Raw genomic sequence first — 16,678 nt, 5'->3', positions numbered from 1 at the left:
TTTCATACCTGCCAACCCTACCGATTTGGGCGGTAGTCTACCGCTTTTGACATGTTTCTACCGCCTACCGACTCAGCTGGCTTTCCCTACCGATTTTCAATCTTCCCAAACTATAACAAATAAAAATGACACTCCATAGACACTGGACTCGACTTTTGGCGGACACCGTTTGCAGCGTGCCTGTGATCGCATCATACAAACAGTCCTCTGTGTTTCTGAAAGAGAAACAACGTGCAGACCGGGGGTAACGCTGCGGGAAAGGCAGCGTTACCACCAACGAGGCATTTGGGTCCTGCAGGATTTCCCCGTAAATATCAGTGTCTCGAAAACACATGTTGGCGACCGGGGACGTGCACAGGTACGGGCTAATGTTGCCCGGGCAACGGCCCGTTTGCCATTTTTGTCTGACCTGCCCCACTGGAGAGAGCGAGATTTTTTTTTGTTTTCTATTGTGGCCGAATCAACATGATAAGCCCACATTTAGTATTCTAGCGTCTCACTGCGATAAAAACACAACTTGTCAGCGCTTTCATCTGCCCCCAGTCACGTGACTTTGTTTACAATCTGACAGCTGGAAGCAAAGGAAAGCCCTCCGAGTCCGGATTCATATGGCTATGGTGATCACACCAAATGCCTGCCTGGCGTTAGAGTATAGGGGACAAACCAGGGGACCTAAATATACCTGTTCGTGTGCTTCTGTCTTTCTGTGTCTTTTCATCTGCTCCGTAAACTCCCTCAACGGGGCCGCTCACTCTCTTTTCTTGATTGCCCTCTCACGGAGAACACTTCAATGCCCCGCTTCATTGTAGGACTTCTGTCATGTCTCCATTTTAGTTTGACCATCTCTATTATTAAGTTATGTAATTCTAAATAAATAATTAAATACCTTACCGTTACTGCGCTCATAAAGAATTATAAGAATAATGCGTATTGAACTGGTTTCATTAATTAGTGAGTTTATTTAAGGTAATTAGTTAGAAGCCCTATTTTATCAGTAGCCTATGTCTGCCCAGCAGTTACAAAGGTCAAACTACATTAAAACAGAATTGTCCCCATTTTTCTTTAATAGTTATTAATATTAGATATTTTAATGAGATATGGACCGCAAAACATTTGCCTGAATAACGAATTTAGTAGTTGGACATGAAAGTCAATGAGTGTCACTTGCAATGACAGTGTTGTGTTTTTATTACATTACATGACATTGTGTCATTTGTTAGTCGCTTTTATCCAAAGCGACTTACATACTCAATACTGTGGGCAATCCATTCTTTTACTTTTCGGGCATTTTACAGACCAGACATGTCGTTGATGTCACTGTTTACCAAACTACCACTTTTTCTGAAAAATGCATAAAATGATAACAATATATGTTAAATACATGGTTTATACGGTTTATACATGTAATTACTGGGGTTCCATTTCTTCTGATTACCTAATTTGGGCGTGCACATTTGCCGCGCGCAAACCTACCTCTTTTGGATTTGGAAAGGTTGGCATGTATGATACTTAACACATTTTGTTTGGCAGGGTAATCTCCACACTTTGACAGCACTGTGATTTTTGAAGCCTAAATGCAATTAGCAGAAACAAAAAGCTAATGCTAGGCTATAAATGACCTGGTAGCATGGCTGCGTATAACAGCCACTAAATTAAAAGTGAACTTGTGTTGGGATGATGGCGTTTAGTAGTTTATTTGGTTACTCGTTAGCAACGGCTGTTTTTTTTACACATAGGAGCTTTGGACATTCACAAGTGGATTTTCCTGCTGGCGTATTTTATGTCATAGAAACAACGTGCCAATCTCTTCAGCTCGTGTTACTGTTAACTACCTTATTTCAGGCTTCTAAACACAAAAAAACATTGACTTTGAGATGAGAGAACTGGATCTGGTGAAATGCTAAGTCTTTTCTGGGTTTTTTAGGACTCATTACTGCACCAATAATGTTCACCATCTTTGTTTAGCATGTAAGCAAGCTAACATTTGCTAACTAGCACAATCACAGATAGGGCTGATGGGAATGTCAATAGTTTTGCAAATAAACCAAAGTCAAAGGATTGGACATAAAAACATTCTGACCTGACAATGGCACTATATGAAAACTTAGAGATGACCAAAGTCATTCAAATGTATCATGAGGAGAACATAAATGGATCTATCAGATCTTTTGAGAATCCACCAATATCAGGTCATTACCATAGTCAGTAGGATTTATCCTCTGAGGACTATGACTGTCTGTTTTAACATTTTAATGACAGTCAATCCAACATTATTGAGATATTTAAGTCTGGTCCAAAGTGCTGAACCGACCACAATTCATCGATTTCTAGTATTTCTAAATATTGCTGATAATGGGAAGCTGTCATTTACTTTAGTAGACTTATTCATTTTTCTGAGAACATTTTTCTTTCTAAAGAATGTTATTTTCTCCATTGTATCCACATTTTTGTCGATCCAAGCACAAAAATGGGGCCAGAATATGAGCCCATGGGATAAATGGCAAGGCGATCTAAGCCCAATGAATAAAAGGATATCCTGCAACTCGGATGCAAAATATTGTCATCAACATTTATCTGCCATCCGCCAGAAGAAAAAATGTGTTGATACCAAAAGTTCTTCCTTCCATTTGGACGGCTTTTATCAGCTGCACTGTGATTGATCAGAACAGTAGGTACCTTCTTCTGTGCGTGGTGGGTCATGGATTATCTTCAGGTAGCACTCGAACTGAGCAGCCAGGATCTGATGTCGGGACTTTCCCAGTACGGTGGAATTGTCGCTGAATTTCTTCTGCTGCACCTCCGAACCATTCGCGATGGTCGCCACATCCTCAGACTGGGACACCTGGGAAAACAATCACACATTGAATGTCACATTGACACAAGAGATTTAGGAATGATAAACATAATATTTCTTATTACACACAGACAGTCATTGGCAGAATATCGGACAATAGACATGCGAAAGGTCCCGCCAATTCTCCTATTGGAGCAAGAGACACTATGGTATTTCGTTTTTACCCATCTTGTGTCTCTGTGTAGTTGATTTGTGTCTCTTTGAAGTTGCTTTGGGTATTTGTGTGGTTGTTTTGCCCCTTCTCATAGTAGCTGTGAGTGTCTTTGTGTCTCATTGCAGCTGTTTTGCACTTCTTTGAAACCACTTTTAGTACCTTTGTGGTAATTTTGTTGTCCCTTTCTGGGTGATACATTACTCTTCAAGTGACATTTTGCTGGTGAAGGCCAATCAACATATTTATGTAGCCCAATATAAAAACTGACACATTTGTCTCAGGGGGCTGAACAGACTGTATATAGCATACATACTGAGTCCTGAGACCCTTGGAGCACACAGAAAAACTCCCTTAAACAACCCACAATTGAAGGGGGGAAACATTTAAACAAACCTCTCGGATTAGACAACATAATCAACTAACAACATAGACAATCCATATCACAAAAAATGATGGTGTGTAGATATACAGTACAATGCAATCCATCAATGAAACATATTGTTGCACTCACCTCTGTGCCCAATGTCAATGCAACAACCAGTGATACTGTTAGAGTCCTCCACATGTTTCTAAAAGATAAACAAGAACAAGAATAATACAGTTATTGGACATCTTTACACTAGATTACCATATATTACTGCAGGTAAAGAGCTGCTATTTGTACCGAAACTGTGGTTCTCACAAAGAACAAAAGTATTCTTTATATATAGTATGAAAATACACAAAGTAAAGTATACATGCTAGCAGCTGTTTGAGTTCCTCAACTGAGAGACATATGTGAATGTATTTTTGAGATTTCAATTATTATAGTTTGTGTGAGTTCAGAGTCTCAGTAGTGTGCTTATGTTTATTTACAGTATGTGTGTTTTCCCATCAGTTCAGGAAGTTCAAGCCCTCAATGGGTCATAGAAACAGATGTGTTTGTAATTATATGTGGGCGAAAGGGCTGCAAGTCAGAACAAAAATAAGAGAGAGAGGGGACAATGGTGCAGAAAAGCAGTAACATTTTACAAAAAGAGTCCCTTTGGTGGGAACATATGAGGGGCTGTATTTATCTAGGAAACTGGCAACATTGTGTATTGTAGTCAATCCCAATGTCAGAGGTTAATTTCGGATGAAATGCAGAGTTGTGCTGCATTTGTTGTAAAAAGCCCTGAAATGAAGCTTTCTCTCTGGAAATAATTCCAAATGATGAGCATTAATCAGAAAGCTTAATATCTCTCCTCAACAGTATTTATGTGAACCTTTATCATCTCAATGCATTTTTTTTCTGCGATATTAAATGTAGTGTTGTGCAGAGAAATGTTTTACTAATCTAAGCATACAATAATCTTCAGAATTATTTAAGGGCAGAATTTAAATGTAAATAAACTGAATTGCAGGCAAATGTATAAAGAACTGAATTTAATGTTCATATACAAATAAAAAGCTTACTATTGTGAGTGAATGTTAAAAGTTACAGAAAGCTCTTCTTGGAGGCATTGCTCATACAAAGCAAGAGATAAAGATTGTCGTGAGTTGCAACGAGTATGTCGAAGAAATAGCCCAGATTTAACTGAAACAGGACATTTTAATAAATGATATTTCAGTAAACATTTAAAGCATAATTTCACACTCAGTGATTTTGTGTTATGGCTCACACCCAAAGGGAGGGATGTGCAAAGTTTGTACAGATGTCAGCGCTTTTGACATACCCTAAGGCACAAAGGTAATTATTAAAACATTTGCAGTAAATAACTAATCAGCATTCAGGAATGTATTATTCATGGTGTAGCCAATATTTCAGTGATTGTTTTCAGTGACTCATGTTTTGATGCTGGCAAACAGAATGTTGCACAAATTAGAGAACATTTGAGATTCCTATTTCCTAAGTATTACCATAAAATCAAAAACATAAAAAATGCATTTTGGGGACATTTGTTTTTTGCAGTCTAACACTATGTTTGCGTGTCAGAGGCAGTAGCTCCTTTTGTGTTAGCTTAGCATACATCTGAAAACAAGAGAAGCTGTTAGCCTAGCCACAGATATTGATATTGATAAAAAGGTTAGTGTTATTATTTGACCCGCTGAAACATCAGCGCTCTCAATGGCATTTTTTACTAAAGGAGGCAACAATATAAAGTACTTTCAAAACTCTAACCTTGTCTTGAAATTGCCCCTCCAGAGATATCTAAATAAATGAATCATGTGCCACAGACTTGTTTACACATTGTAACATTACCAAGTTGTATCATGTTTGTTCAGTCTATACAAAAGCTTTAAAATCTTGTGTTAAATTGCTCAATTCTGTGTGGAATAAACTAACACATCATAATGTGTTAGTTTATGAGTGTAAAGGTGGTATGAGGTAGGTTTTTGTTATCTTTTGGACAGAGCCTGAACAGCTGTTTCCTCCTATTTCCAGTCTTTGTGTGCAATGTTAAGCTAACCCATTGATGGCTCTAGCTTCATATTGAAAAGGTCATACATGAGAGTGGTATCGTATCTTCTCATCTAACTCGGTGAGTCAGCAAATAATCACAATAGTACAAAATGTAAAGTTATTGCTTTAAACCTAGGCACTGCGGTTTCCTCTACCTTACTTTAATTCAAGGCATGTGTCAATAGAAGATATTATAGATTTGGCTTTTGTTCCATCTTTTCTACACAATGCACATAATGCCCTAAACCTGCTTCTTAACCCACTGTCTTTGAAACAGTTATTATAAGGAGTTCCAAGACATATATACACAGACAATTCTGCAAGCAGAAACAGACTTATTAAGACAATTGCATTAAATAAGAACCAAACAATGAATGCTTTTCGATCTGCTTTGTACACTGTTGCCTCAATAATGTAATGTTCCCAGTCTGGATATTGTAAATCCAAGGACACAACCACTCACACATAATAATATCTTTGCAGTTCTCACTGTATGCCATTGTTACCAACAAACACCGGTGCATTGTATCTGTGAACTGCAGCCATCATTGTTTTCTGATTTCAAAATAAACAGAAAGGTTGCTGAATTTCTTGTTACATTTTCAAAAATGTCTCTTTGTCTCATCACATCTGATGAGATATCAGACATAAATAAAATATTAAAGCTGTGTCTCAATTCTGTGTTCTTCAGTAAGCAACTTGCACTATTTGAGTATTGAAAAGTACAGTATATATTAATAATCAAGTGTGTTACTTGTACCCTGATAGTATGAAAAGCTGAAAACGTTCTACAGTCAATAGCTGAGTGACTAGGTAGCAGATAGGGAGGTTGCTAGTCGTGTCTATGGTAACTTTCAAGAAAATGTAAGGTTAGGCATTGACCTCAACTGTTTAAGTCCAGATTAGGTTGTCGGCTAGATAGTCAGTCTTAAATGTTTAACACTGTAGCTCAATGGTTAAGATTATGACAGCATGTTGGACCGTGAGTCCCTTAGCCTTGTTGATAAGTTTAACAAATCCAGTACTAGCATGTAGTTGCGGTTTTTCCAGTGAACACCAAACTATACAAATGTAAGATAGTCAGGTGTATGTTTTTCACCAAGTACTACCATTTCGTTGTTGAATAGATGCTATCAGAATGTTTTCTATTTTTCTGTAATGATTTGGTACTGTGAAAGATGACGCGTATGCTTACTGTGGCTATAGAAATGTTAAAGGTCCCATGACATGGCCATTTCTACTGATCATAATTCCATTGTTGAGGTCAACTAGAATAGATTTACATTGTTCAATGTTCCAAACTCACATTGGTTTCTCATACAGCATCTCTGTATTCACTCTGTCCTAAACGGCTTGTTGGAGCTCCTGCCCCCCCCTCCCTATGAGCCCACTCTGCTCTGATTGGTCAGCTCGCCCACTCTGCTCTGATGAGTCCACCACCATTACAGCGGAACATCAGTGATTATGTGTTACAATGGCGTTAACAACCAGAAAATGACACCAGTAATGACAAACAAATGAGAATGCTGCGTGGGGTCTGGGTGCGGGACGTTGCGGGGGCTCGCTGCTGCAGACAGTGTGAGCTGGATTACTGGGGTCGTTTCCTGGTTACTGCGTGGGGTCTGTGAGACAGCGAGACATCGCGAAACTCACCTGAACTCAGCCTGAGCACACACTCGAAGCCTGGCTGTGAGTTTGTGTGTGTGCTCAGGCTGAGAAATCCACGGAGCCGCAGCTGAGAAAAGATAAGGCTGAGTGAGTCTGTGTGTGTGAGGAGCTCCACGGATTGGTCCATTTGGAACTGGGCATGGTTACGTCACCATACTCAGGAAGAAAAACGAGGCGTTCTGGGGCAGCATAGACAGGTGTTAGAGTGTTAGAGTTGTACTCGCTACAGGGTGTACTTTGAGGGTTTGTGACTTTGCAGACCGTTTACATGCATAAAAACCTTCATAACACACAAGGGGACGGGTAATAACCGGAAAAGCATGACATGGGACCTTTAAAGTAAGTGCACAACAGCCGTGTTTAATTTGTCAAATTCAGGCACCATGGAATTAAGTAGACATGTACAAATATTCAGAGTATAATATGGAATGTTAGCTACTAACAGAATAACTAGATTGAGACACAGCACATGATTTATGTCTTGTCCTTATATGTTTCTTTGTTAAGCAACCTTGGGTTAATGAAAAGCGCTATATAAATTAAAGTAATTATTATTATAAAAATAAGTACACTGGAACTGGGTACAGTAACTGGGTGCTAACTGAACACATGCATGGATTTCAATTTTATTTAACATTATTTTCACAGGTCTTTGTTTAGAGGAAAAAAAGTGTGTTAACATTTTTTGTCTAAACTCTATCCATGTGGATATGCTTGTCTGTGACTTCATGATGTGGATAACAACTTTATTTGTGATCAAACATTCCATGTAGGGGGACATCTTGTTGATTCACACACACCCCCACCAGCCCCCACCCACCCACCCACCCACCCACCCACCCACCCCACACACACACACACACACACACACACACACACACACACACACACACACACACACACACACACACACACACACACACACACACACACACACACACACACACACACACACACACACACACACACACACACACACACACACACACACACACACACACACACACACACACACACACACACACACACACACAACCACACAACCACTCTCGCTTCATGGCCCCTCTCTCATGTTTATCTCTTGTTTTTCTCTCATCACTGTTCTTTGAGAGTCCTCCTGTCAATCTGCCTCTGACCTCTCTGTCTTTTCTCTCCTAAACTGTCATCTGTCAACATTTATCTGGGCTACTCTGTCTCACGTTAGGACTGTGTGTGTGTGTGTGTATGTGTGTGTGTGTGCGTGCGTGCGTGCGTGCGTGCGTGCGTCAGGCCTTCTTGTTTTTGTTTACGTTTAGGTGCTGTTGGTAAATTCTGGAAAGTGATGACGACATGAACACCCATAATCACCCACATACATATCACATTTATAGGCAAACTACACCGATTTGTACACTTTAAATCTGTTTACAGGTCTTGTATAAAGCCTTTTGTGTCTACATCGAGATTAATTTCAACTTTTACACACATGATCCAACGGTGTTATATGCTAAAGTAGTCTTTTATGAATGCTGTTTCTGTCTTTCATCTGTAGCCTTTAGAATGCTTAATTTAAAAGGTGAAGAACTGTATCAGCTCAGATATTCCACAGTTTTAGTTTTCTTACTATCTAAAAATTCCATGAAAACCAAAACCAGGAATGAATCCTGTGTTTGACTGATTTCCCTTTAAAGGAGTGTGTATTTCTTTCTGCAGGATAATGTTTAGATGGTCTGAGTGCCGGCATTGCCAACTGGAATGCTTGGCTGGAAACAGCCAACACAACAATGATTCACTAGTACAGCATGAATAGTGAAGGAAACTCATAACAACACACTCAAATACAGAAGAAATTAATACAGCTTGATTATAAAAAGATCAACATGATTATCAGCCTTCAACAATATCAACATCAGACCCTATAAGGTCGGTCTGTTGCTGAGTAGCGATCGACCTGCAGAAGTGTCTCTCGTCATTGAAGGCACATAGCAACAGATGTTTTTATAATAAATGCTTTTTTATATACATATATCAAGATCAATGACCAAATAGTCCAATTTGTTTTGAAAGCAAACTAAATAAATGCTTCCAAAATGTGTTAAAAGTTAAAACATTTCAAATGCTTCTTAAATTTGGCTGGTCTACAACAACATAAGGGTTAGATGTCTGTCTATCTCATGGAAAGCACAAGAAACAAGACTTGTCTTTGAGCCTCAGGGTCCTTTAATTTATATTTAAAAGCATTCCAAAGGAAGCAAACCTGCAATGAGGAAATTAAACACACATCTCTTCAGCCAAAAGTACATACAGTATGATGCCTAACAGTAGCAGGAAAAGTCAGTGTCAGCTGTGTTATGGCAGGGATTAGTCATTACACTTTTGATCCTGCAGAAACAAATATAACTTTAAAGATTTTTGATGAGCCTACCCACTTTTGGCAACAGCCAAGAAAGTGGGAGAACATAATATTCCCTATGTTTTGGCCAGTGTTTAACTCTGTCATCCACTTCAAATATTAGATATGGCCATTTCGCCCACTTTCTCTAAACATGCATCCCCCCTCTAAATCAATTAGCGACGTCTTCCAATTCCCTGCAATACCTTTGCAAATTAGCCAAGAAATGGCAACCTTCATTTGGAAGCAATACGGATTTAACAGCAGATATGATGTGGAGAATCTGGTACCTCTACATCATTGGCAATGGTTTTCTTCCAGTGGGATTGTTACATTTCGTCTCAAATAGTTTTGCTGCTATAGGCTTAGTTTGTCGGGGAACACCTTACTTCTTACTTCTCTCTGTCTGTACCTGTGTACTCTCATGTTCCGAATAACCCAGCTTCCCCAAATTTCTTTTTGGTGTCTATTTACGCCGGGATCCTGAGTCATGGCTGTTGCTATGGTCCTGAGTAGGGCTGCTCAATTGATCGTATTTTAATCGCTATTACGATTTTGGCTTGCAACGATTATGAGAACAACAGAATCGAAATAAAACTATTATTTATTTATTTATTTTGTATTGGTTTTTCAGTTGACTTTTACTTAGAGTTCAGGGTAATCAACTGTTAAAAACATACTGTTCAAATTTTTTTTTTTCAATAAATGGAAGTTCTCAAAGTAAATGGATAATCGTTTTGAATAATCGTGATATCAATTATTGACCCAAATAATCGAGATTAGGATTTTTGCCATAATCGAGCAGCCCTAGTCCTGAGTCCTGGATCGTGAGCCCTGGATCTTGAGTCGTGGCTGTGCCTGTTGCTGTGGTCCTGGTCCTGGATCATAAGTCCTGGATGGATATCCTTGTGGACTCATCTTCTTATTATAGACACATGCGTTTCCAAACATTTGGACTACCTATGTTGCAAATGTATTATCTTTTCAATTTAAACATGGCATCTATTGCACGTCTGTCCGTCCTGGGAGAGGGATCCCTCCTCTGTTGCTCTCCCTGAGGTTTCTCCCATTTTTCGTATTGTCATACTGATATTCTGTACAAACTGTGAAGTCCACTGAGACAAATGTAACATTTGTGATATTGGGCTATATAAATAAACATTGATTGATTGATTGATTGATTGATTGATTGATTGATTGATTTTAAATAACGTTTTGGTGTATAGCATATATAAGACTATGTATTTAATCCTTGTCTGCTTGATCCCAATTCCCTAAACTTCACTGTGAGAGTCTTACTTCTCCCATGGGATCATGGGTCATCAGACGGGATGATGGGAAATCTAAACACTGCTGTTTTGTTAAACTATATTTAGCTTTATTGGCGATTGCACCAACCAAGATGGTCTGCAGATGCTGCTGTGACGTTTGTCCCGACCCTAAAGGTCATAATTGCTTAAAGTACAGTATGACAGGCAGTGAGTTTAAAGAAGGACTTTAAAGTAGATGCAGGGATGCCTTGAAGGCTTTTTAAATGCTGTAATTGGATGCAGTTGCTTTAAGGAAGTATTGAACTTCATTAGAGAAAACCCAGACATACAAAGCATGCTTAAGGGAGAACAGAACAAAAGTTTGGATTTAAGAAGAAAATAAAATCCTTTAGGGCAAATAGCTGAAAGGAATTATTCTGTTGTCGTCTACAACTGAAGTGAAGAGAACATTTTTTAATTACATTTTGCGCTCATTTAGGATAACTAAAACTAGTTTTAGTGTGTGTTGGTCAAAGATATGATAAAATACCTGACACACAAAAGCAGAAAGAACCAAAGAGGGCAAGAACAAAGGAATGGCCCTTAGTTTGTGATTCAACATTCTTCAGACACCATAACGTAAACTAGTGCTGCAACTTATTTTCATAAAATATTATAAATTAATTAATCCTCATTCAGGGTTGTACAATCTGAAACGTGGCATGGCATAACATCACATATCACATTCCATTTATTAGTTTCACTATCCATAAGTGATATAGTACACAAATATTCGTTTTAATGTATCTGATTATTAGTTTTAGTGATAGACTATCCAAATAATAGTATTAATATTGAATATACATTTTAAGCATCCAAATATGAGTATCTGAAAACTAGAGTATAGTTTTATAGTTCTAGTATTCAAATATTAGTGCATTCCAGCAGGGGATCTAGAGAAGCACCAACACCAGGAGTGTGGGAAGGTGGAGAGAGGAGGAAGGTTGAGGAGGATGGTACCGTCTTCTGTCATTCTGCAACCACTTCCTCCCTTTCCCCCCTCTCCACTTTTCAACAGCCCAACAGGTTAAAAATAAGCCATTGTAACACAAACACAAAGGGACAGGGAAAGGACACACTTTTAAAAAAAACACATCAATTATCTGTTAGACATTGAAAAGTGCGGACGTTACTGAATCAAGGAATTATCTGATAATATATAAGTAGGGTTTAAACATAATCATTATTTTTTTCAATTAATCCAGTAAGCATGGATTCCCTAAAGAGTTTTTTTTAATAGAAGAGTCATTTTTTACGCTAGCACACTTTCACTTTTGAGAAGCAGGCACTGGAACTTTAAAATTATTCGAATAATTTCAAATCAATGGAAAAAACTATTAATTATCTGTCATTCAACATGCATACATTTTTGAAACAATATAGCTTTCATTGACATCATCTAAAATATTCCAATACTGATTCAAGAGCTAGAAAAGTGAGACTATAGATCTTAGATTTTAATATCATATCGTAATATTTACATGTATTACGGAAAGAATAAAATATTTCAATGTTTATATGTTAAATATTAAATAATCTGTCTTCAAGGGGGCCGCTACTTTGAAAATAAATGTGTACAAAACAAGTATGGAGCACAGTGAGAGTAAACAACCAGTCAACACACATAATCCTGTTGCAATGACCACAATGAGGTTCAGTTACAGGTCACAGGGTACGTGATGCAGGGGGTAAGAGGAGAAGAAAATATACAGAGAGCCTTCAAGGAACAAATGTAGAATCCGTTGAACAATATGGCAAGACAATAAAATCATTGTTATATCTCACACAGGCTCCGCCCTCTACTGGACTCTATGGGTACTACTCTATATCATGTTTTTCGTGCATTCAACCACTGAGTTACATAAACGTAGCCGGCGAATCGGGGCGAGCCTACCTGAATGCACGCAGGCCCACAGTATATAAGGCGGCTACGCCCTCCGACTGTCATCCTACACCCTCTTCAGCGAGCGGAATAGGAAAGACAGGGCCCCCAGGTAGAGGGCTCCTCCTGTGCTTATATAACTAGGTCCTGGTGGCTCCCACCGCACTCCCCACTATCGTCCATGCACACTCTACACGAGGTAAGCATGTGTGAGTGTGCCTTATCCAAACTGCGGCCCCCGACTTCTCCACGGTTACAACCGAATGGGAGGAAGTGGGGATGTGGTGTATGTTAGCCAAAAGCCGGTCAGGGGCATTGTGGTGGGTCGATGTTGTTGGACGACAGGGCGTTTATACATCGGGGCTCCGCCCACTGTACCCATAGAGTCCAGTAGAGGGCGGAGCCTGTGTGAGATATAACGCATCTTACGTATTGTAACCTGATTGTAACCCTAGTTATATAAGCACAGGCGGAGCCCTCTACCTGGGGGCCCTGTCTTTCCTATGCCGCTCGCTGAAGAGGGTGTATGACAGGGGTATTCAACTAAAATTCAACAAGGTCCAGTTGGAGAAAATCTCCCCATACAAAGGTCCGGAGCATCAAAATGTCTAACTTGCTTTATGAATTAGTGTCATATATATTGAAGTAGCCTGTAGCTTTATCAACGTCTGCATGTAATCAACAACTGACTGCCAATCAAATAAAGAAAGTACAATTCAAAACCAACAATATGTATTGTCAATTAACATCGAACTATACAGATATACAGTAAATACTGTGGATATGTGTAATGTTCCTCTCGGGCTGCATTTAAAAATAAAATAGAGAAAATAAATAAAATAGCTTTTCAAAATATGTGCATCTTAAAAGTGCTTAATTTTAGATAAATAAAATAAAGTGTAGCAGCAGCTTGAGTTTCCCTTTTTCTTTGTTAACCGTTCCACATCATGACTTAACAGTTTCAGACGATTATAGAACAATATCAGTCTTTACACATCATAACAATTGAACAGTTTTAAAGTTTCTCTTTCTTTCCCTCTTATATTGCAGTCCCTCACTCACTTTTTTTTATTCAGTGTGAGAATTGAGCTCGAGCTTGTCCTGCCAGGAGTTTAAATCTGGACTGAAATGGTGTCAGGGCCATTCTCGTACACATGCAGGTGCTCATTGGTTAGCCTCGGTAAGCCTGCCCTGGAACCATATTTAGTTTTAATTTTGATCCTGGTGGACTGATCATATTGGGCTCTGACACTGCTTATTTTTTGTGACCTCAGTTCTGACTTGAGAGGGAATGCTTGGTCAAACACTTTGTGTTTTGTCTCATAAGCCGCGTTCATACCGGAGTACTTTTCCCACTTTAAAATGTCGCGTTCACACCAAAAAGAGCCGGAACTAAAATTAGTTCATGAGAACCTTTTTACCCCCTTTTCCGTCCCTGCTAGAGAGCAGGGACTCTCATGCGGCTCTCTTTTGAGAAAAGAGCTATATTTCTGATTGGCTGGGCGGATTGCAAACCACGCCCCTTAAAACTCAAAAAAAGTGTTGTGAAGCCACCATTTTATTATCCTCGCATTAGCATTATTAGCATTAGCCCAGCCCAGAAACGCAGAGAGACTAATTTATGGCAACACAAAATAAAACATGGGAGCGGTGGAGATGAGGAGGTGTCGGCGTTCTGGCGATTTACTCAGAAGGCTTCAGTAGAAGCTGCTGGGAGTCCCAGCAGTTTCTACTGAAGCCAGTCCCCAACTCCGGGGACTTCCGGCCGGGGATTTTGGGCGGCAGTATACGCCGTGAAGTTGTTTGCGGCCTGCCAGTAAACCCAAAGCAGAAGAAGAAGAAGTGACGTCAGCGGCTTCATTTGCCTAATCCACCCCCAGGGACTTATTCCGGTGTGAACGCGAGTTCATCAGAACTAAAGAGTTCTGATGAACGAAGTTCTCATGAACCTTTGTGGGAAAAGTACTGCGGTGTGAAAGCGCCTATTGTGGCTCTTTGGTACTTTTAATGAGCACCACGGTCTCTGAACAAATGAGACACACTGGTTCTATGCTCCCAGTGGGCAGGATGAACATGAATGAGTCCAATCAGGGTTAAAAGCTCTGTTCTCACTGTCCACTTTCCTCTTCTTGGAGAGCGCCATGTGTAATTATTTGTCTCTGCCGCTAACACGCCTGTTCACTCTCCTCTCCGCTTCTCTCCCTGTATCACTAATTATTCTCTTCACTCACTTTCCTCTCCACTTCTCTCTGCCGCGCTCTCCTCTCTTCTTCTGTGTTTCTCTCCCTGTACCGCTCTCTCATCTCTTCTTCTGTATTTCTCTCCCTGTATCGCTCACTCGTCTCTTTCGCCCCCTGTCGGCAGCGGTTAAAATAGAATCGCCCCGTCAAAATTGAAATCCCCTATTAATGTATTGATTATAGGTCCGGGTCTGTATAAGTAGGCGTCTGGGTCCGGATCCGGACCGCGGTCCGCCTGTTGCGACCCCTGGTGTAGGATGGTGGTTGGAGGGCGTAGCCGCCTTATATACTGTGGGTCTGCGTGCGCATTCAGGTAGGCTCGCCCCGATTGGCCGGCAACGTTTACGTAACTCAGTAGTTGAATGCACGCACGACATGATAGAGAGTAGTACCCATAGAGTCCAGTAGAGTAGTATATATAACTAGGGTTACAATACATAACCCCCCGTTTCATGCACTGGTCCATTTACGGGCCATGGTGTTCTTTCATGCAAGTGGGAGGAAAACATCCAAACACACATTAAGGTGTTTATTTAGATAATTTTGCCTAGTTGAGTATGTTGATTCTAACTTAATTCATCTAAAGTTAGCATTAGATAATGTGTCACTTTTGTATTTAATTTACAGGGTTTCATAAGACTTACATAAAATAATTATCTTAATGTAAATAACCAGCAGCTGATTTTTACAATACACATTGTTTGGCGGTTTTCTCCAAAACATTGTTTTAATATTCACTTTAGCAGCACTTGCATACACCACATTTTCAAACATGTATTCCCATGTATATTCATAAGCTTTTTCAGAAGTGTTCACTAATGGCCTAAATTATACAAAGTGTTATCTGCGAAAACTTTGCTTTTTTTTATAGATATTTGGATTTATCGAGTGATGCAAATTGATATCCAACATTTTATCTGTACAAATTTGATGTTGATAATGCAAAAAAATAAGAATTTTCAACCTAGCTTTATCCAATTTTCTGATTTATTTTCCAGATTTGAGCGTACAAATTGCATATTTAATCAAATAATCCCTTATTTGCATATGTAACAATAATCCACTTGGGAAGTTTTATGTTGATATCTATACATTATTTGTTTAGCATATTCTCCTGTCTCCTCCTAAAGAAACCTCTAGCACTTGTCGGGAGCACAAGCTGATTTACACAAAATTACATTTTTCCACATCCCTCATTTGTTTTTAAGATTTTGTGTCCCTTTTCCAATATTCATGAGTGCAAATATTGAGTTAGAGTCCTGGAAACTGGGCTCTCAACGTCTGATCCTGTAAATCACTTACGAGGGGGCCATCCCACAGGCAGCACAAAGATTTACAGGAACGGAGCGGTCCGTATGAGTGATTACAGTCTGGGTTATTTTCCCATAGCTGGACCCAAAAATAGCTCCCCAAGCCTGGAGCTTGGCCGTTTCTTTTTGTAGTTTTTCTTGTTCCTATGGGGCTATAATAGCAGCACAGGCAGTTCACGGCAGAGAAAAGACACATTGCTTCCAACACATGATGGTCGAAACACGATATGATCACATCTCCAACAAACGCAAGCTCTACCACTAGACAGCTGACTGACCCGTAGGTTAAAATGAGAGAGGATATCAGCACTGTTACAACCCCCCCCCCCCCCCCCCCCCAACTATCAATCAGTGTGGGAGGCAGCTCACCCTGACACAGTTCTCAGATATGGTCATCCTGACACCACGCTCATCACCAAAGTATCTACTCTCATTCTTGTTCATGCTATCTCGTCTGAGGTCTTTCC

At 39.6% G+C, this 16,678-nt stretch overlaps 1 protein-coding gene across 2 annotated transcripts in view; it reads right to left on the bottom strand.

Moving 5' to 3' along the window:
- Nucleotides 1-16,678, bottom strand: part of calcrl2 (calcitonin receptor-like 2) — a 40,732-nt gene that overhangs the window by 20,872 nt on the left and 3,182 nt on the right. For both annotated transcript variants that reach the window (XM_079674191.1, XM_079674192.1), the window contains exons 2-3: nucleotides 3,520-3,577; nucleotides 2,677-2,842 (exon numbers count right to left, since the gene is read on the bottom strand). In XM_079674191.1, coding sequence (XP_079530317.1) covers nucleotides 2,677-2,842; nucleotides 3,520-3,577 — 224 coding nt within the window. The remainder of the gene's footprint in view (nucleotides 1-2,676; nucleotides 2,843-3,519; nucleotides 3,578-16,678) is intronic.

Source organism: Notothenia rossii (assembly GCF_949606895.1).
Source record: "Notothenia rossii genome assembly, chromosome: 4".
Lineage (NCBI taxonomy): Eukaryota > Metazoa > Chordata > Actinopteri > Perciformes > Nototheniidae > Notothenia > Notothenia rossii.
Note: the sequence above shows the minus strand (reverse complement) of the source record. Positions and strands in the feature narration are given on the sequence as shown.